The following is a 23,219-nucleotide window of genomic DNA, read 5'->3' as shown; positions in this document are numbered from 1 at the left end:
GTAACTATAACAATAACCGGTGTTTTTTGTATGGAGTTTGACAGATTTTTGACGTTTGTCAAAGCTAAAGTAAGATGGTGCAATCAATCAAACAAGGCGTGCTAAAAAGTTCCCCATTCAGCATTAACAGAGGAAGGGACGCTAATTTTTAGTTACGTTCCGAATCTTCCAAACCTCATTATCATTACTCTCTTTTTCGGACCATTAGGTACCTAAGCCACATGGACAACGTTACCACACAAAAGCATTGTCATACAACAAAGACTGCAACGAACATTCAATCATTCCGCTATTCCGTATTCGCTAAGACTATGAGCAACTGCCTGAGCACTTCATTATCCCATGAATTGTCAAAGTCAAAATTTATTTATTTGTATAGACTATTTAAATATTACCAGGCCTGTTCATCTCCGCGAGTTTACATCGAAAACAAAACACGCACGATGGCCCACCTACAGGATACTATTCGACAAGGCCTCACATACGAGCGAACTTTGACTCACGCACGCGTATTCTTGTGTATGATGGAAGAAAATAAAGAAAATGGTGTACTAAATACTGTGCAGTATTTAACTGCCTAAATAATAATAAAAACACAGAATGTACTTTTTTAAGTTGCCTCAAGACACTGAGAGATAAATAAGTAGTTAATATTATTCATGATAATTCATGCTAAGTCATGTATTTCCTCCGCCATTTTCCGCAGTTGGCACCTCATGTCACATCATTTTACCGAAGTCAGCCCTATAGCTTCGGCGCAGTGCCGATCACTGACGTTTGACAACAAAATGGTGCTAGACACTTGAGACAGGCTAAATTACACCATATTGTTAATGACATTGAGCATACATTTTTTTAAATACCTTCGCGAAGTTTAACTTCTGTACGTAGTACTTATTATTATTCTGTGATATTACTTACAAATCGTCAAAAATTTTGCTCTTAAGGAGCCTCTACATGTCTCATTGTTCAGGTCCGTTTTGATGACCTATAAGTAATGAATACAATTTTGAGGTTGCATACCAAACTCATTGGTCGCGCGCCTGACCGGTTAGAAAATACTTTTTACTTTTTTGCGTTTTTTCATCGATTGTCACTTTTCTCTTTTGTCTCGAATTTTCTACCAAAACGAAATGTAATTTATTTTATTTTGAAGCAATATAATTTTACATTTTACATTTAACAAAGCCTTTCAATTAATAAATATCCCTCGTAGAGTGAAAGACGTAAATTTCGACCATGGTCCTACGAGTCGGATTGGCTTTGAAAGTGGTAGGGAAGTTTCGGTAGTCCATGGTGGAAAACCGCCTGTACGTAATAACTGGATAGCAAGCTGCTATTTCGGAGTCCACACGGCAGTGGAAGGGTCCGGTCTCTGGATGGAGACTGGATAATAAGCGTACGGGAGGAGCAGTTAAGTCATTGGCAGCGGTTGGCGGCAGCCAAGGAGCGCTAGGAAGCGCTAAATTCGAACGAGCAAAGCGAGCGTGAGTAAGAAGTACGAGCCTAGGAGCTGATGGTGCACGTAATATCATCTTCAAGTGTGTGTTGTGAGAGTGCAATCGTGAGTAGTTTAAACATTATTTACTTTGAAACGGAAAGAAGAAAGAAAATTAACTTTGAACATTTACATTACTAACGTTGCATTTTTTCATGTTTACTTGTTTTTTATTTTATTAACTGTATATTTTGCTGCTGTGCGTGTATATTTTTGTATTTTTATTTTACTTGTTGTGTATATTGTTGATTTTATTTGTCAACTATGGAACCATTAGCTAAGGTTCAAGAGGCCACTAAGGCCGCAATCGAAAGAGCTTTTACAAATTTCAAAAAATGTCCAAAAGACAGGTTAAGTCAAGCTTATCTTGAAACTAGGTTGGAGACATTAGAACAGCACTGGGCAGTCTTTTTTAAAACTCAACAAGAGATTGTCAGTAGCATTGACGAGGATGAACTGCAAGAGTCTGATTATTACAAAGACAATGTGTTTGATGAGGTAGAGGAATTATACATGGAGTACAAGTCACATATTAAGGAGAAATTAAACATGTTAGTTTCATTGCCTACTTTCAAGTCCCATAAAGAATCAGCTCCACAGTCAATGCAGTTCAAATTACCTGAAATAAAAATACCTACATTTTCAGGTAGGTACTTAGAGTGGCAAACTTTCAGAGATTTGTTTACAGGACTGGTCCATAATAATCATACATTAGATTCAGCACAGAAATTATATTACTTGAAAGCTTATCTTGTGGGAGATGCTGCACAACTGTTAAAAAATATTTCAATTACAGNCATGCTGTAGTCCGCGAAGACAGAGCAACGACTAAGGTTCGTGTCGTATTCGATGCATCCTGCAAAGGTAGTAACGGAATATCTTTGAATGATAACTTGATGGTAGGGCCTACCTTGCAAGCGGATCTTCGACACATCATTATGCGTTGGAGAAAACATCTCATCTGCATAGTAGCTGATATTGTAAAGATGTATCGACAGGTGCTTGTAGACAGAGAAGATACGTCTTTTCAACGTATACTGTGGAGAGATAATCCTGAAAAGGAAATCGAAGAGCATGAACTCCTAACGGTTACATTTGGAACCGCTTGCGCGCCGTTTTTAGCAGTTCGTGCGTTGCAGCAAGTAGCATACGATGAAGCTCAGGAATCTCCAAGGATAAAGGAAATCATTCTGAATGATTTCTATATGGATGACCTCATGACAGGAACTGAAAATGTAGATGACGGTTATTCAATTTACAGCGAAATAAAAGCTACATTAGCGAAGGGTGGCTTTCAGTTACAAAAATGGATAAGTAATAGTATGGAATTACTACATAAAATAAAGGAAGATGTGAGAGATAAAGATAAAGGTATCAAGATAGAAATGGATGCAAATATAACAAAAATCTTGGGACTTACCTGGGATCCACGTACTGATTCCTTTCAGTACTCGGTTGATCTTGCTGCTCTAATAGAACCTGTAACAAAAAGAAGAGTTTTGTCTGATATAAGTAGACTATTTGATCCGCTAGGCTGGCTGGCTCCAAGCATCATTATAGCAAAAGCAATGATTCAACAACTATGGCTGGCTGGTATCGACTGGGATGAAGAGCTGCCAAGCGAATTACTAAGCAAATGGTGTACTTACCGTGATAGTTTGAGTGCATTGAAGAATGTGAGAATCCCGCGCTGGTTACACACAAAAACTTTTGATAAAAAAGTCCAATTACATGGTTTTTCAAATGCGTCAAAACAGCATAAGCAGCTGTAGTGTATATTATTATTAGGGTAGAAGATGCCGAAGGTAACTAAATACACTGGGTGACGTAGTTTTGATCAAAGAAAATGGCATGCCTCCTGGCAGGTGGTTGTTGGGTAGAGTCGAGCAGAAACATCCTGGCCCTGATCAGATCACCCGAGTGGTTACTGTTCGCACACAAAATTCTTTGATCAAAAGACCTGTGTCCAAAATTTGTGTGCTTCCATTAGCGGAATAATTAATTATTGTAATTTAAATTTGAAATGTAAATATGTGTATTTTAAAATTACTTTAATTCTTATGATTTATATATTTTGGTGTAGCAATTCTCACAAAGTTTGTATTGTTGAAGTTAAATTTTTATTATTACTTTTTTATTACAATGAGTATGTTTTAGTTAAAGGTAAGAGTATGAGCTACATAAACTATTTAGTAGTATTTATTACTATTATGCCCGCTGAAGGCAAGGAAGTTTGATTTTTTTGTTAAGCTTATCGTGTACATAGTTTACTTTAACTTCGAACTGTATAGTATGGATTTGATTTTTGTTTGGTTCTTGTTTTGTTTAACTAAGTAGGTAAAGGACATCCTGGAGTTATGTCCTTTAGCGGGCGGAAATGTTCAGGTCCGTTTTGATGACCTATAAGTAATGAATACAATTTTGAGGTTGCATACCAAACTCATTGGTCGCGCGCCTGACCGGTTAGAAAATACTTTTTACTTTTTTGCGTTTTTTCATCGATTGTCACTTTTCTCTTTTGTCTCGAATTTTCTACCAAAACGAAATGTAATTTATTTTATTTTGAAGCAATATAATTTTACATTTTACATTTAACAAAGCCTTTCAATTAATAAATATCCCTCGTAGAGTGAAAGACGTAAACTTTGTTCACTCATAATCTTTTTACCCTACCACGCTTCAAGACCAACATTTGGGAAGGAGATACTTACCCAATTTTACGTTGTTTTATTTAGATTTGTCTTTATCAAATTAAATGCACTATTATTTTACTAATACAATACCGATCATTAGAACGCCGATTCACTCTACTTTAAGTTTGTTGTTTTTCTGCTCCGCTCCTATTGGCTGTACGATAATGTTATAAATAGCCTAAAGCCTTCCTCGATAAATCTATCCTAAGATTAGCACGTTCAACCAAACAAGCAAACTACTCGTAACTTTTCAGCTTTATAATATTAAGTTATAGATGTAATTTTGTCGCTAAATCCGCATTGTAGTTCCGGATTTTTCCTGTGTCTTTACATTTAACGCAAAATTTTGGGGTTCGATCGCCGCCGCCGCTCGACTGTTGTGGTGAGCCCACTCGTGACACAAGCATATTTAGCTTAGTATGAGGGGCTAACGGGACTATTAGTAATTTGTACAATACAAATAACTAATTCTCTAAACGTGGCAGGTACCAAATACGCGCCCGCTCCCAGCTCCGCTTATGCTCCGCTTAAGCTCCGCTTATGCGTGAGCTACCTCGCACGGGATCTTGTATTAACATGATCGCAGCACTGACCTAGTTATTAAGTATTTATCGTGTATTCGTGGTGTTAACGGGCCCAATTTCAGGCACGTTCGATTTTGGCATGTAATTTTACATCGTGGACTACGATCAGTAGCAAGTCAAAATTAACTTTTATGGTAAGAAATAAACACGAGTAAGTCTTCAGAAGTAAGGTTTCTAATAATTATTATTAAGGCATCTTTAATTTGATACCAAAAAAAGAAACAATAAGTTGCATTTGTTTTTTCGGGACAATATTAGAACCACGTTCATGAAAAAAAAATCCAAAGTTGTCATACTGTAGGTACCTACTTTGTGGTTACCACGAACTCACCAAAATACAAACAGTTCTTTATTAAAATTTATAAATGGATTTACGGATGGAGAAATTAAATTTCGTCGGTGACGGCCCTTTTCATGTTATTCTTGGAAGTTCGGACTCGTGTCTTTAATAAAATGTAGATAAATACAACAAAAAATATCTAAAGTATAGTGCCGAGCAATGGTGTAAGAATAACTGAATGAAGCCCCATTTCCATATCTTTTCGAGACTGACGCCCGTATTCACAAACGATGCTTGCTTAGGTGAAGTAGAAAATCTAACGCACAGCGTTGAATAGAGCTTTGTGATTGGTTCGTGTGGCACCCTGTACGTCCACGCGCACTGTGAGACCACTAATGTTTTTGAATACGGGCGTAAATTCTCAGAACACTAGTCTGAAACTCACTAAGCTTATTTGCAAAATTGCAATTGTAATATTTGGACTTTGTACCTTTGAAAGCTTATAAACATCACAAAGCGTCGGCAACGACAATGGGAAAGTTACGTCTTGACAATTTCTCCTCCAGAACACTTGGGAAAAGTAAATATTTTCCTAGAAAACTATTTATTCTTGACGTTAAATCTTAAGCCGTTTACTGACCGTGGAAAAGCTCAGGAGGCTTCATGGCGAAGACATGTTTATCGCTTGGATTTTTATACCTTTAGATATTATGGGGTGTTTGTTTGCTTCTGGGCTAAAATATTCAGTGAGCTGTATTAACAACAAGCTTGGAGAGTATGAAACAACAAAACGACTTTTTGAATTGAAGCAAAAACTATGAATTTAGAAGTGGTACAGGGTTTTCAAAGTTGCAAACATGGATGTACGTGTACACCTCTTTCAAGAAATCTAACAACATATTAAAAATCGTAGATAAATGCGCATTTGCGATGTTTGCCGTTAATTACAAACATTGCAAACGCGCCACATGCCCGAACAACCAAACTGTGGAATGGACTGTGTTTCCGGACCGATACACCTGCAAGCTTTCAAAAAGAGGGTATATCTTCACCTTAAAGCCCGGCAACACACCTGTAACTCCCCCTGGGACTGCGGGTGTCTATGGGCGACGGTAATCACAAACTTACCATCAGGTGATCCGTCTGCTCGTTTGCCTCCTGTCACAAAAAATAATAATTGTTTAATATGGACTGGACTACGTAAGGAATAACAACCAATAAATGTTAATTATTAAAAATTTACATGGTTTTATTCATTGTAAGTATGTTGTCATGATAATGTACCACATTGCTACAATTAATTCCCAAATTGTATTACCTAAGAACGTCCTACCACTGACAAATTATTTGAGTCTTGCAATATTTTATTAAAATATACGAAGGTATCGGGATATAAGGTCTTAGCATTCGCGACGTGCTTTTTCTCGTGCCGGACGGAACGATTTCTTGACATCGTCGCATTTAAAAACATAGCAATAAAATATACGTGGCGAGAAACACCGACGGAACGGAACGCCGTTGCCGTTCACTTTATGAACGGAGCCCGTCCCGTCCTCGTCCCGTCCGAGGAATTATCCGTTACGTATGCTAAGACCAATGTGTGTTACCAGTGATAACTTATGGCTCGGAAACGTGACCTCTCACTATAGGCCTTATACAGAAGCTCAAAGTTGCACATCGTGCTATGGAGAGGGCTATGCTTGGTGTTTCTTTGCGAGATCGAATCAAAAATGAGGAAATCCGTAAACGAACTAAAGTCGCTGACATAGCCCGACGGATTAGCAAGCTGAAGTGGCATGGGCAGGACACATAGTACGCAGAACTGACGGCTGATGGGGCAGCAAGGTTCTGGAGTGGAGGCCGCGTACCGGAAAACGCAGCGTGAGACGCAGGTGGACGTCCCGACGACATCGTGAAGGTAGCAGGGAAGCGCTGGACGCAGGCCGCTACCAATCGATCAACGTGGAAAGCATTGGGGGAGGCCTATATTCAGTAGTGGACGTCCTAAGGCTGAAATGATGATGATGATGTATGCTAAGACCTTTAAAGTCATTAACACCGATTTCTCGTCTAGCTTTTGAGAACTCACTGAAACTCCTTCAATATCGATCCTGTTAGTGAATCCCGGTGTTCAGTCGTAGCGAATTTGACACGGCCTATACCCGGGCTAAACCGGGGAACGCAGGATTTAACCACGTATGGGAGCTCCCAACACGATCCAAGACTTAGATGAACGATTTTAAAAGTATTTTTCTGTTAGATAAGGTTATAAATCTATAACATAAAACTACGATCATAGAAGCAGAGTATCAATGAAAAATCAATTAAAGGAAACAACATTTTAAACTATTTTCACGCATACGAAGTCGCGGGCACAGCTAGTCTAATCATAATCTTAAATTGTGAGGCTTATGCCCGTTTTCACCATCAATCCTTAATTTTTAAGTAACCCATATGAAAACGAAATTCCTAATATGTGTTACCATAGGGATCACTTAAAAATTAGGGATTGATGGTGAAAACGGGCATTAACATACATCGATGTCTAATGATTATACAATGATCGAATTGCATTGTTGATTGAAACTAGATTGAATACTAATTTAATTTAACGCTCGGATTAGACAAGCGAGATCTAGGTAATACAGGACAAATTACACCAATTCGAGTAATAGGATGAACAGTGATAGGATTTGTTAATTAAATGCTAGTAGATCCTAAATGGCGAGACCTGCACATTGGCAAACGAAAATTCGAAACTTTGAGCCTCATTAATAAATAATAATAATAAATAAATTTTTATTTATCTCTCACACACATAACATCAATTACATTGATTGATATTTACATTTAAGATGTTACACAATATTTATATTTAATTAATTAATCCTTAATTATGCTACACTGTGTGTGAGAGACTGGAGCCTGAGATAGGTTTCCGAAGAAACCCGTATTACATTGAATATGTAAATAAGTTTACGCATTCGAGAGGTGAGGACCTGGATGTGAGGTTGGAAGGTAAGGGCCTGATCCAGAACAACACCAAGATACTTGATTGTATCTGTTCTTGCAAGGGGAGGACAAGAACAGGTCGCCGCATTTTCGGGGCATAAGTGTACGGTAATGTCGAGTGTTGACGGCGGGAGAAGATGGGACCGATGTACAAAAGCTATATATTTAGTTTTCGACACATTAAGTGTAAGAATGTTGTCTTGGAGCCAGGTGGTGACAATTTTCATGCCCTCCTGCGCCGTGGCAAATACTTCAACCCAGCTGTCACCTGTAAAAAATAGAGCTGTATCGTCAGCGAAGGTAAGTATGGAGCCGCTACGGAGTTTAAGATCACATAGGCTGTTGATATATATCAGAAACAGCGTTGGCCCATTTATACTCCCCTGCGGTATACCATAGGAGACGTTCTCTTCGCCACTGAGTTTATCGTCTATTTTTACTTTTTGGTAACGTTTAGTTAGGTAGTCCTGGAAAAGTTTGAAAGGGGTACCTCTTACTCCGATGTGTTCCAGTTTGTACAGGAGGTGAGGGATGGAGACTGTGTCAAAAGCCTTGGCCAAGTCAAGAAATATAGTTATTACTTTCTTTTTTTTGTCCAAGTTAGTAACTATGAGGTTGGTTAGGTTATGAACAGCGTCATTTGTTGATTTGCCTGGTCTAAAACCATATTGAGAAGGTGATAAAAGGTTGTTGTTCTCGAGATATTGTATCAGCTGTTTGTTCATAAGCTTTTCAAGAATTTTGGAGAGTATTGGTAGTATTGCAATGGGCCTGTAGTTGTTAACACAGTCTTTCTCCCCCCCCTTGTGGATTGGTTTTATCAGAGCCAATTTGAATGCTCGCGGGAAGACCCCATTCGATATTGCAAGATTGCAGATGTGAGCAATCGGAGGTGCCAGCCAGAAGATGTTATTTTTTATTATTTCCGTAGAGATTGAGTCAACGCCGACCGCACACTTGGTTTTTAGTCCATGTATTATTTGGATGATTTCAACCTCATCAGTGGGGAGCATGGCAAAGGAGTTACAGGGAGAGTTACCGTCAGTGATACCTATGGATGATGGTAAATTCATGGACTTAGGGTTTTTCTCTGCGAGATTCCTCCCGACATTGGCAAAGAAGTGATTGACCTTGTTGATGCTACCTTGGGGGTCCGAAGGGGAAATAAGGCAAGTAGAGTAGTCCGGAGCTTTTTTTATATTAGCGACAGTTTTAATACTTTCCCATAATCTCCTTTTATTTCCAGTAGTTGCCTCAATCAGGTTCTTATCATGATCTCTCCGGGCCTTTTTTAAAATAGATTTACAGAAATTTCTGTAGCGTTTGTAGGTTAGCTTCAACGTTTCATTGTTGGGGTCTTGTTTTAGTTTTTTGTGTAGACTATCCCTATTCTTCAAGCAACGTATGATGCCACGAGTGATCCACTGCTTACTTGTTCTTTGTTTTGAAGGGGTAGGTATCTGTTTAGAATTACGGCCAATTACTGATGATAGCTGATCTATGAAAATATCTGTGGCAATGTTTGTGTCAGAGCTGGCTAGTATTGGCTCAAAATTCAGAGATTGTATGTCAGAGGTCAGCTTGGCATGATCAACTCTAGTAACAAATCTTTTATAAACATCCAGTGGGTTAGTCAAACAAATAGTAAGGGTTACACAATCGTGATCTGTTACTGAGGAATCCACCACAAAGCAGAAGGCCTCGAGGTTAGTTTTAATTATCATGTGGTCAATACACGTCCTTCCATGCGTCGGCCTTCTATGCCCCGGAAGTAAGCCATGGCCAGCAAGCATGTTTAGGTAATCGTGATGACGTGAGTCTGGAGTATTTGGAAGGATATCTATATTTATATCGCCACATAATATTATATTACTAAAGTTTTTTTGACTGGTTAAAATTGCATCTAGGGAAGAAAGAAAACTATTCGTGTTTGATGCAATAGATTTGTTTAAATTAAATAATTAATCTTAATGTTATAAAAATGCTTTAAGTAGGTTTGTTTGTGTCCGTGCATTCATCTACGAGTAGGCATGTGGTAAATATGCAATAAAAATGTATCTCAAAAACTACCAAAATTTTCCTCTTTATTAACACTAAAAATGTTATAGCTGGTCGTACCAGTATAAACGCTACTACCAAAAGCCGTTTCAAAATAACAGCAAAATATAATTGTCCAGAACATCACCATTCATCGTAACATGATATCGCAAAATGTCGGAGTCACAAAATAAACAGTCACGCCGACACTAAACTTCCATACTAGTCAGCGAATTTCAAGCGTGCCGGCTTTTCAAACTGTTTACAAAATTCAGCCAGCTTTCAATCGTTGAGTACATATTACGAGTGTCAACATAAATATTTATGTACACCACACTATGGCTTCGTACTCTTGAAGCGCTGAAATGTTAAGTTTTGAAAGCACCTAAGTTTGGTCAAGTGTGTGTATTTATTTGAGAAGTAGCGATCAATTCCTCATAACTTTCCGAACCCTATTTTCAGTCCCTCAGGGCTTTGCGTAAAGCTTTCTGCAACTTTTCTTTCAGAGATATGTAATGTAAAAGGTCTCTAGAAATTGCAAACTATTTGTGAGTGACATTTGCAAACTACGTCTACTTTTAAATGGTTCAATAAAAGATAAGAAAAATAATATTTAGGTAGTTCATTCTTTCAAGCACGCTTGCTTTTTGTTTGTAAGTGCGTATAGGTAATACGATGGTTTGTGTCTGTGTCCAACGCATGTCTGTACACTCGCGATACGCGATAATATTTTGTGTATTATAAATATATATATCCGAGCGTTAAATTAAATTAGTATGATAAGCTTATATGATGCGCGTGTGCACGTAGGTACATACTTACAAACACGTTAGATTATACAGTTGGGGTTCTTATAACCCTAATGGCGTTTTTGGTGTCATTGAAATTGCCAATTAGCACATATCGAAGAAGTAGATACGCAATTAAAAACTACACGCACGTGTAAAATAATTCCATACTAACGAAAGAAGATTTTAATTACTGAGATTTCAAAATGAAAAATATTCGTTTGTCCCTTCAGAAATGGTACAAAGGAAATTTCCCAGAAATATTTCCAATTTGGGAATGCTGGAAGTTCATTTTTCTATGGGATTTAGACTTCGCTTCCATCAAAGCTGACCACTCAGCGGAGCGTGACGAAAAAAATCAACCTATACCAGGGATGGCGAACCAGTGGCACGCGTGCTTTCGATGGCACGCGCCACAATATTTAGGGTACACCACCAATCACAAAATTCACTATAAAATAAAATAGCATAATGTGTTTTAAATAAGGGCTACGGTATTTTCCCTCGTCAGTTAGTGCCACTGTAGAGTAAGGTCCTGTCACTCGTCAGTGGCGCCACTTCTACTAAATACCCCTCATTGATAGCATTAGGAGTTATTTGATGGCACGTCTAAGTCATCAAACATTTTTTTCAGAAAAGTGGCGCGTTGATACGTAAAGGTTTGCCATCCCTGACCTATATTTTTACTCCATTTTCCAAAGCCCAATTCTAGTGAAAACCCATTAGAGATGCGAAACATTTGTAAAACGAGTAAGAAACGAATGCACAGGATGCTAGTGAAAATTTTGTGCCAGAGGTGTGCACGTTAAATCCTATACAAGTACACAGTTAAAAAAGTATGGTATCCCCGAACTCAAAAAAAAAAAAAAAGAAAATAGCTAAAGATTGCTTTAGCTATTTTCTAATGACATAACGAAAAAACTATCTCCATTCCATCGTACTTATAACCATTTTGTACGAGTAATCGGATTGTCCAGATTTTATTTTATTCCATTCAACATATTAACAAATGTTGAATCCCAGTTAACATTAAATGAAAATCATGATTCTGAGAATTCATTAGCGGTTTTAACTGGTGCTTTTACGACTGGTGCTTTTTTTTATTTTAATTTTGAAACTTTAACTATATTATGTAGCGTGAAATCCGTTCATTCATTGTAGTAAATACTTGATTAAATTTAAACGTGTTTAAAGAGTATTATGTTAAACGAGTTTAGCAATGATAATGCCGTTGGAAAATTTCTTCAAATACAAGGAAAACATAATAATAGGTCTTAAGGACTAGAACGTACTTATTTCTTGAACACGACAAGGTAGGAACGCTAAAGACCACTTAATAAAAAAGAAATATTACGGGACTATGTTCAGCAGTCGACGTCCTATGGCTGAGATGATGATGATAATGATGATGATGATGATGATTACGAGACTATTCGGACCTCTCGTTCCTACCGCTGTAACTCCTGTATAGGCAGGACCCACAGTTTAACCGCCAATAAAAACTCAACCAGTGAAGACCAAGTATTTTTTTCAAAATTTTATTTTACTGTTTTATCGGCGTGATTAATATACATACCTCCACAAAATTACAGCTCTCTAGTGCCAACAGTTTCCATTCAAAGCTTCGGACATACAGACAGACAGACCGACAGACAGACTTATCGAAACTATAAGGGTCAAATCAATCAAGGAAATCATACTTCAATTAAAAGAAATTTAACTACCTAGTGTTCAACACACGTTTAGCTTTTTGTGGTAAGGCCTCTATGTAGTTATAAGTTAAGTAATGTGGAGTCTAATGTAGTTAAGTACTATTTTGAGATTTAAAAGTACTTACTAATATCAATTGAAAATTAATTGGACTCAAATAATACATTTATACGAGTAAATCTAATATTATATTTATAACGCTCAAAATTCAGAGATAAAACGAAATGAAATCATTATTAACAAGTTTTCAAAGAAATACTTTCAGGGCCTGAAGCAAAACTGTTTCTAGAGATCCAACGCGTTGATTAGAAAGGCGAGAGCCGCCCAGATCCGGATAAGTCTCGTAGTAATAATTGCTACGACGCTACGAAGTGCTACATAAAGCTCTTTGTACATTAGTGCTACGAGACTCGTAGCAAAATGAACAATCACACAAACTGGTAATACCTAAGAATTTAGTTAATAAGCCCCACGTAATAAGTGAAGGTCTGTGTAAGTACAGTTTACGCTTCTCCTTGTCTGCATGTTAAAACTTTTACAGGTTGAAGTAGATTAAAATTAGTAATTACTTAATACAAACAGTGTGCGACTACCTTTGGAAATAGCAAAGGCAGTTATTAAGTAAGTTTTTAAAGCAATCTTCGCTACTTTATGAAATGAAATATTCTTCAGCTTTGATAAAAACAAAGCGAGATTGGAAAGGACAAATTAGACAAATTAAAGTTTTTTATGGTATCTTTTTCTTTTAATAATGTCAATTTCTTTAAATTAGAAAGCTATTAAAGAACTGGAAAAAATCAACAAATCTTTGTAGAATATCAAAATAGTTATTTCAGTTTATCAAAAGCTTTTAAAAATATTGTCTATACACTGTACACATACTTCGTTAATGTGTGTGCATATTCCGTTTGGTATACGTTTGAATCAAAGCAACATTTCCCTTTGAAAGGAATTCTATCGATGTTTTCGATACAGTGAATTAATTTAGATATTCCAAAACTTAATAAAATTTTGTCAAAGCTCTAATTATTAGTGGAATGTCACAAAGGACTGCATCGAAACGTAGTTTGATTAAATTATTTTTGTTTCCATTTTAGGCTAGCCATTCCGTAGTTCGTTAGTTCATGAAACATTCCAAATGTATGTTGTTGTATTTGAGCAATGGAGTTTACAAAAAAGGTATCGAGTATCGTTCTATTTTTGGTATCAAATGAATATTTTTTTCTTTCTTTCTTTCGAATATTTTCAGCCTTGCAGAACGGGTTTTACAAAAATGAAAGTAGTAAGTAGTCGAGTTCAAGTTCTGTCTCTCAGTCGTTTCACGGGCAAAACTGCGGGCAGAAGCTTGTAAATAAATAAGACGAAAATGGCGCCTCGTGATAGAGGCATTGACAAGAGACTTGACTAGATAATTTTTTTATTAGCAATTTGTATTGCCCAAATTACTAATAGTCCCGTTAGCCCCTCGTGGTAAGCTAAATTAGCTTGTGTTACGAGTGGGCTCACCACAATATAGTCGAGCGGTGGTGGGATTCGAACCCGCGTTCCTCGGATCTCGAGTCACTCCGACCCCTTCACCGTTCGGCTATCGTGGCTATAAATTATTTTAACATTTGGGTCGGCATATGACGGTTTGCGTACTAAAATCCAACATGAATATTGGGAGAATCTTTGAGCTAGAATGTCATATTTTGACTGAAACCCATTAAAGTTTCGCATTGATTAGAAAGAACCACATGTAATCAAAGTTCGACAGTGGACCCCAAAGACTGTATTTGACATCGTTACAGGTAATTGAAAGCTAGATTCATAATAAAGGCTTCCACAGACCAAACGCGGGTCAGAAGCAGTTCGGGTCAGTGCAGCGTGGCAGTAGGCACACTGAAGGCAGCTCAGTTTCAAAGCAGTTGCAACGCGGGCGCGGGCGTTTGTCAAAAAATTAAATATTCGAAAACCGCTCTCAACGCCCTGCCTCCAGTATGTCATGCTAATATGGCCGCCATAGTAATACAACAGCGCGGGCCCGCTTCTGTCCCGCTCCCGCGCCGCCTTGTTTGTCGTTCGGCAGTAGCAGTGCGGAGCATTTGGAGCTCGGGCCCGTGTTCAAATTTGGTATGACACACTTCAAAGAGTTTCTTGTATTACAACTTGCGCGGTCCCGCATTCAAACTGCGCTGCTACTGCCCCGCGTTTGGTCTCCCGAAGCCTTTATGATCTCGAAATGAAGAGACTCACAAAGAGTGCTTGAAGATCACACGAATGCAATTACGTTTTCAGAGGGAAAATTTGCCTAGGCACTGAAGTTGTGGTTCGCGAGTTTTTAATTCGATTCTGCAATTTGATTATGAGACATAAATAAGTTTAGGCCAAGAGTCACTGAGTGTTGGTGCAAATGTTAAAATTTTTTTTGGAGAAAAAAGTACTCAATATGTTAGTTACATTAGTGTATCCACTCTCCTAATCTCTCTGTTTTTCTTCTTCTATATCCCTTCATTATCGCCTTCATTTTCTGAGACTAATGAACGTCAGTCTTAAAAAAGGTAGAAATTCTGATTCATAATGAAGCAAACAAACAGTTCATTTAAGTTACAGTTTTGATTTAATTTACTTGATCTGACACTAATGATGTACTTTATTTTGTTTGTTTTTTTTTCTGTATTGTGGGTAGGCGATGCGACTAACGCGCTCAGGATTATGGGCCAATCTGATTCACCTACCTGACGCTATGAATAGACACAACCACGCAAAATGGTTCGATCGCACGTGACGGTTTTGTGGTCGTCGAGACACACACAATCACTGTATACACAAACACTTTATTACATTACAATTTATTTATTATGTACACCCACACAGTTTTGTTTTTCAAATATTATCGTTTTATTTATAATATCTTATTACATCTTTTCTTTATAATAATATTATACTGTACTTATTACACTTAAAATTTATACGCGCACTATTATTATTATTTATGTATGTATATTTTATGCAGTATAGGTTAGTGTCCGTGACTCCCACTCGGCATGGGGCACACTGAAAACCAGCGTCGTGGCCTCCCTCACCGGGGGCCATGGCATATGCTGAGTGGGGTCCCATTGCGATGGACATCGCTGTGCGACAGGGTGGCACTGCTCAGTTTTACTTTCACTTTCATTGTATGTTTTATTTTATGTCACCTATGTCTTATTTACTTTTTTTTCTATTATTTACATCTTTTGTCTTCTGTGATGTCCATGGCAATAAATGTTTCTTTCTTTCTTTCTTTCTTTCTAAGTACTTGCTATGTGTAAAAAGTCTAATTAATTTAACTTTCAGTGTTTCTGACGGAGACTGGCCTAAATGTCGTTTTTCATCTAGGTACCTTTAATTTATCGGTAGGTTATAGGGCAACAACTTAAAAAAACATTTACAGGCTTACTCAGCAATTTTTAACGATTTTTAATTCGATAAAATTTTATTTTTAGGTCCAGAATCACCACTCTCAAGTACGGTCAGACACGAGCAATATACATAGATTCGTAGAACTGACAGCCGTTGGGGCAATACTGTTTTCTAATAGCAAGCAAATACCTGGAGATGTCATGTAGGCAGGCAGGATCAGTGCATCGACGAACTGATGAAGGTCACGGGAAGTTTCTGGATGAGGGCAGCGCAGGACAGCAGTGTACTTTCGGCTAGAAGAAGAAGAAACACATTACACATTTTATTGGCCACTAAATACGAGTAGATCCGAATTACATCTACGTTCATTGTTTCAAAGAAAACAAATCAAACAATCCAATCGATTTTGAAAATTCATACGAGGATTCCAAATAGTTTTTTTTATGGTACAGGAGGCAAACGAGCAGAAGAATTACCTTATTACCGTCGCCCATAGACACCTACACAGGTCCGGATATCTAGGAAGATTTAGGATAATAATAACACGAACAAAATATGTACAAACTATAGATCTAATTTTTCCTAACACCTACCTTTTAGCTTTTTGCCCTTCAACTAGCTGCAGCATTTGAAATGCTTTGCAAACAGACTTTTTACACTTTGATTTCTCCAGTCGAGTTTTAATGATCTTATTTTACTAAAGCATCGAGATGCAAAAACTATCGAGATCCTTTCATTTCTTAGTTAGTTCACTGAACGGTGAAGGTGTCCGTGGGCGTATAAGGTAGGGCTGCCACTTTCAGGCTTATTATACGTTAGCGGCGTTGTTAGAATAGAAGCAAATATTTATAAAGTTATAAAATAAAATAATCGAACATGAATACGTTTATGTAGTGTAAAATAACTGTTGGTAAACCTATTGAAATAATACATGTTGTCCCTTTCAACTACCCACGGGTCAAGTTAGAATGGCTGCACGCCAAATTGTCGGGAGCTTCACACGCAGCGTGTCTGTATACATTGTGCTTACCGTGGGTTTATGTTAGGTGTGCTCGCTAGCGAGTGCGTCAAAAAATTCTATGAAGTTTTTAGTTCTTGAAAGTAGCCGCTAGGGGCGCTGTACAATTTGTCATAGATTTAATGTCATTTATTTACGCAGTTGCTAGCGAACACACGTAACGTAAACGCTTGACGTGTGTCTGCATATTGGAAATTAGCATGGATGATCTAAGGTAAGTCGAAACTTAACTTCGAACTCCTCCTATGTTCTTCTGATTTTTTTTTCTGATTATTTGGACCCCAATGACAGTTTAACTTTTCCCCGGGACAAACTTGACTTTCACTGGTTGAGTTTTTATTAGCGGTCAAGCTGTAGATCCTGGCTACACAGGAATTGCAACGGTGGGAACGAGAGGTGGGAATAGTCCCGTATGAGTGAACGCATCACTCTCAAACCAAGCCTAAAGTTTATACTAAGTAGTCATATTCTAGACTGGAGTTCGTATCACGTGATTCGTTTAATTGTACCGGCGATAGAACAGTAAACTACCCATAAATTGTTTTATTAAACTTTCATGGTCACTAACATAATACATAATTATCATTGACGGGATTGCTACCATGTACCTTAATTTGTCTATGTCTGCCTATATGACATCTCACCCGCCAGTTTCCTCAGTTACTCCGTGACCGTGGCGCTTGCAACAGTGTCGAAATATCGGAAACTCAAAATTGAGGGACATGATACAATCCCGTCAATAATAAATTACCCATTTTTCTTGCAAAGTTTCTTCTAGTCACAACTAGTTCATAAGTTCCCACAATTTTAAGCTCAAACTGCTGTGGTCTATACCTGGCCGGCACTGCAGCGTGAATTTAAATAAAATCCGACTAGGTAATGAATATTTTAACACAATTTAACTGAAAAATCTACTAAGTAGGCAAAATAAAAACACTGACAACCCTAAACCTGGGTCACCTTCCTCCCACGTCAAAGATACGTCCTGGCAAGGGTTGTGCCTTTTCGGGACCAAAATACACGCGTGTGCATATCAAGTGTCAGCTACGTTAATAGACTAGAATAGAATGAATAGAAAATGTGTTTATCTGATAACGAGTACCTACATTAATAATCTGGACTATATTTAGATTAAATTAATTTAATTAAATTAGAATATGATACTTTATTTATAAGAATAAGAAAATCTTTATTCGGCTCAGGCCTGAAATATCCGTTTTCCTAAAATGTATTTTTCGCAAAATATCTGCTATTCAGGATGTGAGCACGTCTTTTGCATAATTTCAGCTTCTCAAAATGTCAACTATTTAAAATTGTATGTTTCCAAGAATGACAGTTTTTGTACAATGTTCGCTTTTCAGATTATAGAAAGGAAATGTAAACATTATGAATAGAAGACCTTCTAAAACTGCACACATTTTAAATTGAATACATTTCGATAAAGCTGACAAATAGGAATGCAAACATGATGAGCCTACGTAGACTTTTTGAGCATTATGTATACATTTTAGGAAAACAGATATTTCAGGCCTTAGCCCTTTATTCAGCATAACAATGTGACGAAAAAAAAACCAAAAATATACATGTCTTAAAAATTGCTGGGGAGGCGCCCGCTCAGCAAAAATCGCGACATGACACAAACGTCATGTCGAGATGCTGGTTTTCAGCGGGAACCAACGCGTGATGAGGATTGCGCGTCCCATAGGGACAAAAGGACTATTCCCACCTCTCGTTCCCACCACTGCAACTCCTGTGTAGCCAGGATCTACAGCTTGACCGCCACAAAAACCCAACCAATGAAGGTCAAGTTTGTCCCGGGGGAAAGTTAAACTGTCATTGGACCCGCAACGAAATTAATCAGAAGAACATAGGAGGAGTTCGAAATTAAGGTTCGACTTCCCTCCATTGCAAAGCGGATGACAGGTGACAAACAAAGGTTTAAAAACCTTTAAGAAAAAGATTATGCACCACGGACAATAAATTAAATTAAGGGGGCCTATCTTATGAGTAATTAGCAACTACCTGCCAATAATATTTTTCACAAAATCGCTTAAAAGCACGGAAATTTTTCCTTGTCGCGACAAGATCGGTGTAATAAATTGCGGAAACAGATGTATGGGACAGACAGTGGAAAGCGACTTTGTTTTATTACTACATAATTATGTAGTCATGATTGTACCTGTTTGGCGCTTCGAATACAATAATTATCGATAGCAGTCAGAGTCAAATAGTTCACGACCAAAATAGCCAAAAAGTTCGCAACACATCTTTAATTGTTCAAGAAATAAGGTTGTTTTATCAACTTTTTGTTCCCCTTGGATGTCACGACTTATTTATTATTTACTGTACAATCTAATGTCTATTGCAGGTCGGCGTTGATTCTCACTAAAATTGATTATTAAAAATGCTTTGAGTCACTCTGATGTAAATAGATAACCCACACAAATACAGGACTTTCAATCTATACTAATATTATAAAGAGGTAAAGTTTGTGTGTTTGTTTATTATTTTGTTAAATTGTAAGGGGTAATCTCGGGATCAACGGAAATTTTAAAAAATCTTTCACCAATAGAAAACCCACATTATTTCTGAGTGTCATAGGTTATAATTATAAAAAATCGAAAAATTCCACTCGGGCGAAGCCGCGGGCGGAAAGGTAGTCGTATAATTAATTTCTAGGTAGTGAAATGACTTTACTTTTGATCGAATTTCACCCGAGTGCATTATGAGGCTTTTCTTGTAATCATAGATTTATTGTAACATGGGTATGGTGGAATCCACCTATTATTATCCAACCGGCAAAACATAGATTTCTTAATTAGTGGTTATGGTGCAACCCATCCTATTATTATCGAAATGACGGACTAAAACATTCTATCTTTGGTATTTGGTTTCAATGCACATAACATTATTCCAAAACCAATAATACCTTAATGAAAATTCGATTCTGGTAAATGTTAGTGCTTCCGGCTTCGTAAGCTCATGGAAATGGGGCATTAATAGTTCGTGATATTCTCTGAACATCATTTAATTACTTTACACAAATCATAGTATTAGGCCATTAACCTCATTACGTATGATAATATTCGTGTAATAAGCTAATTATTAATAATTCTATTAATAATTTAGAATGTGGGGTTTTCTATTTCCCATACCTATTCGGCCGTTTGGTGTAGTGGTTTGCAACGGACTGCTATGCCGAGAGCTCCCGGATTCGATTCCCGGCCGGGCAGAAATTGAAAATTAAATGATGAATTGTAATTTCTGTAATGGATCTGGGTGTACCACAGTATATTAAGTATATGTATGTATTTACAAAAAAAAGTATTTAAGTATGTTTATCTCCGTTGTCTAGTACCACAGATAATATAATGCTAGTACCCATAGTAAAAGCTTTGCTTAGTTTGGGACTAGAAGCGTAGTGCAAAATGTTCAAGGTTATTTATTTATTTATGTAATAAATTCAAGTAAATTAAAAAGTTAAATTTCGCTTTGTAAGGTTATTTTCATCTAAGCACAGGAAATATTTTTCGCAGTCAAGGTTCGACTATTTTTACTATCTTCTTTATATAAATTCTGATTGTGAATCTGTTTGTGGTCCTATGAGAATAAATGAAAAAAAAAAAAAAAACCAACGTGTGGCCGTGCAGCCTGTGTGCGCTATGGCGATGGCGATCGGATTTTTTATGAGTAATTATATCACAATACACGTAGTATTATTTAAGTAGAAAAAAATGTTATTTCTTTTATTTTTATAGTCAATTGAATTAAATATTTTCAGTCTAGTAATTTTAATCATTGTTGTTACTTGTTTGAAAAGGAAAAATATTCAAATTCACATTTCTTTGTACATAACCAGGTGTTTTTATATTTCTATATGCGATCGAGGAATTCTTAAGTAAAGTACTTTTGGTAGAATATCTCCGCTCTCCATAATAATAAAACATTAAATTGACAAGTATAAAATTACATTAGATATAACTTATTAGTTTAGCTTATTTTTATTAAATTAAAGAAATAAATAAATTGAATTAAATTAAAAATATTAACTCAGGAGTATGACCCGGATTCCAGAATCGTCTAAAACAGTAAATGAGCATTGTTTTGAGTCCGGTCTAAAATTACAGATTTCCGGATGCATGTTAATTCCTATGAGCGACATCTATCGACGAAAATAATGAAAGCTTTGACAGCGCCTTAAAAACTTGCTACTTAACACAAACATGCTTTAATTAGCACTCAATGGCGGTTTAGTAATGTAGCACGCTTTAACCAGATGGCTCTGTTCGTTATAGCTTTTAAAGTCGAAAAATATGTAGCAAAAGCAATTTTCATAATATTATTTTATGCGTAACGTGAACTGTCTTTTCATTCAAAATGATATCCACGTCAAAAATCTAGGTAATAAGAATATCTATGATTCTCTTCATTTCTTTACTAACGCCCTCTCGCGGAGTTCGAACGAACGCATAAACTAATAGTTCACAAGTTTATTCAGCCTGCTTTTTCAGCCGCGCTTTACTTGCAGACTAAACCACTAGATGGCAGTAGCATCCTTACCAAGTAAGATAAAGCGCTGAAACTTTTTTTTCTTAAAAAATGAGACAAAGAAACAATTTTTTCTTACATTTAGATTTTTTAAATTTGGTTTTAAATGTATCAAGTCAGTTACAGCTTACAACATTAGGTACTTTACCTAAATAATTTTGATTGGTTAGGCATGGATAGGTCATTTAAGTTACTTAAAACATAAGTAAGTAGGTAGGTATTTAATCATAATTATCAGATTTATTTTGTTTGTTGTCCTACGTGCTCAGATGAGGTCATGATCAATTTATAGTTCCAAGCTAAAGTGTTTTATTTTATGGAAAAATTATAAGACACTAAAGAGTAGGTACCTACCTATAATGTATAGACTCGTAATGATTCCGACGGATGATAATGACAGGTGATACTAATTAAATTGACTGAAAAAAATAGAAACGGGTCATGTTGCCGAATAACTCGTAATATTCAAATCAAACTATATTCAGTAAGTAATTTAATTCCGTTACTTTTATATAGCACATTAATAATGAAATGCTTAGAACAGTAAATAATAAATTCGTGCTACATATTTTCACTATTACGTGTATAGCGAAAATCCGAGAATCGAACCCATACACGACGAACTAAGTCGATTGTTTTTCTTTTACATCTCTGTAGCAGCTTTGAATTATTGAAGTAGGTAGGTAATAATGTAGGTAACTAACAATTTCATAATTGTACGCAAGTACAGAAAAATGACGTTAAAATTAAATGTATGACAGTTTTTCATGAAATAAAATCATAAATTATTTTAAACGCGTTCACTAGTGAGGACTTTTGATGTAAACTCACACTAAGCCCTCAGTTCTTACTTTGTATAGAAATTATTTACCATCTGTCAAACGTAATGAGACCTTCACTTATATGGGACTACGCTACGTTCATTTGAGAAGTCTAAGCTTCATGGACATCTACGTTAGAAATGTGATTCAAAAAAATTAAAATCGACGGAGTTTTTTGAATAATTAACAAACATACAAAAGATGTAAAAAACATGTAAAACAATTTAGAATCTCCTCCTTTTTAAAGTCGATTAAAATGGGCAACCAAAAATACAGGGTAAAAATTGTTTTCTTTACGTAGGAGTAGGTAAATCGGTTAAGTTACTGATTATGAGTCGCTCCTAAAAATTTGGATACTAATAACAAATCAACCTGTATAAAAAACTACACCGTGTATGTAAGGGTAGTTTTAGTCCCAGAACGTTTAGTTCCTGTATTGACCTAGTTTCAAAAACAGATAGGTATGTTAAATCGAAAAGTTAACCCAAATTTTATTTTTATTAGAGTCGAAGGGCGTAGCGTCGATAGAAACTGTATACATACATACATCAACTACGTATAGCGCCCAGTCGGACGTTTGAAGAACAAGGAAAAGTATGGAGTTGATGAGATTAATGGTTCTTTTTAACCACAATAGGCTAGTTTCGTAAAAAAAATTGTTTAGTCCGTAATGTTTAATATCAAAAAATATTGGACACATATATTTTCATTTGTCAATCTAACAAATAATTACATAGTTATGGTGCGTTGAAGTTCCGCACGACGTCACAACGTGCGGCACTTTTATGCACGCATTGACGTCACGGGCCTCTTCTGAACTTTGGCGCGCTTTATCTCTTTAAATTT

At 36.7% G+C, this 23,219-nt stretch overlaps 1 protein-coding gene across 1 annotated transcript; it reads left to right on the top strand.

The window, feature by feature from the left end:
* Positions 1–1,762: 1,762 nt before the first annotated feature.
* LOC114358889 (uncharacterized) lies at positions 1,763–3,270 on the top strand. Its single transcript, XM_028313050.1, has 2 exons — positions 1,763–2,049; positions 2,295–3,270. Exons 1-2 carry the CDS (start codon positions 1,763–1,765, stop codon positions 3,268–3,270), a joined length of 1,263 nt encoding a protein of 420 aa, XP_028168851.1.
* The last annotated feature ends 19,949 nt before the right edge of the window (positions 3,271–23,219 follow it).

Source organism: Ostrinia furnacalis, unplaced genomic scaffold (genome assembly GCF_004193835.3).
Source record: "Ostrinia furnacalis isolate ACB-3 unplaced genomic scaffold, ASM419383v2 OfSCF4140, whole genome shotgun sequence".
Lineage (NCBI taxonomy): Eukaryota > Metazoa > Arthropoda > Insecta > Lepidoptera > Crambidae > Ostrinia > Ostrinia furnacalis.
This window is presented reverse-complemented; position numbering and strand designations above follow the sequence as displayed.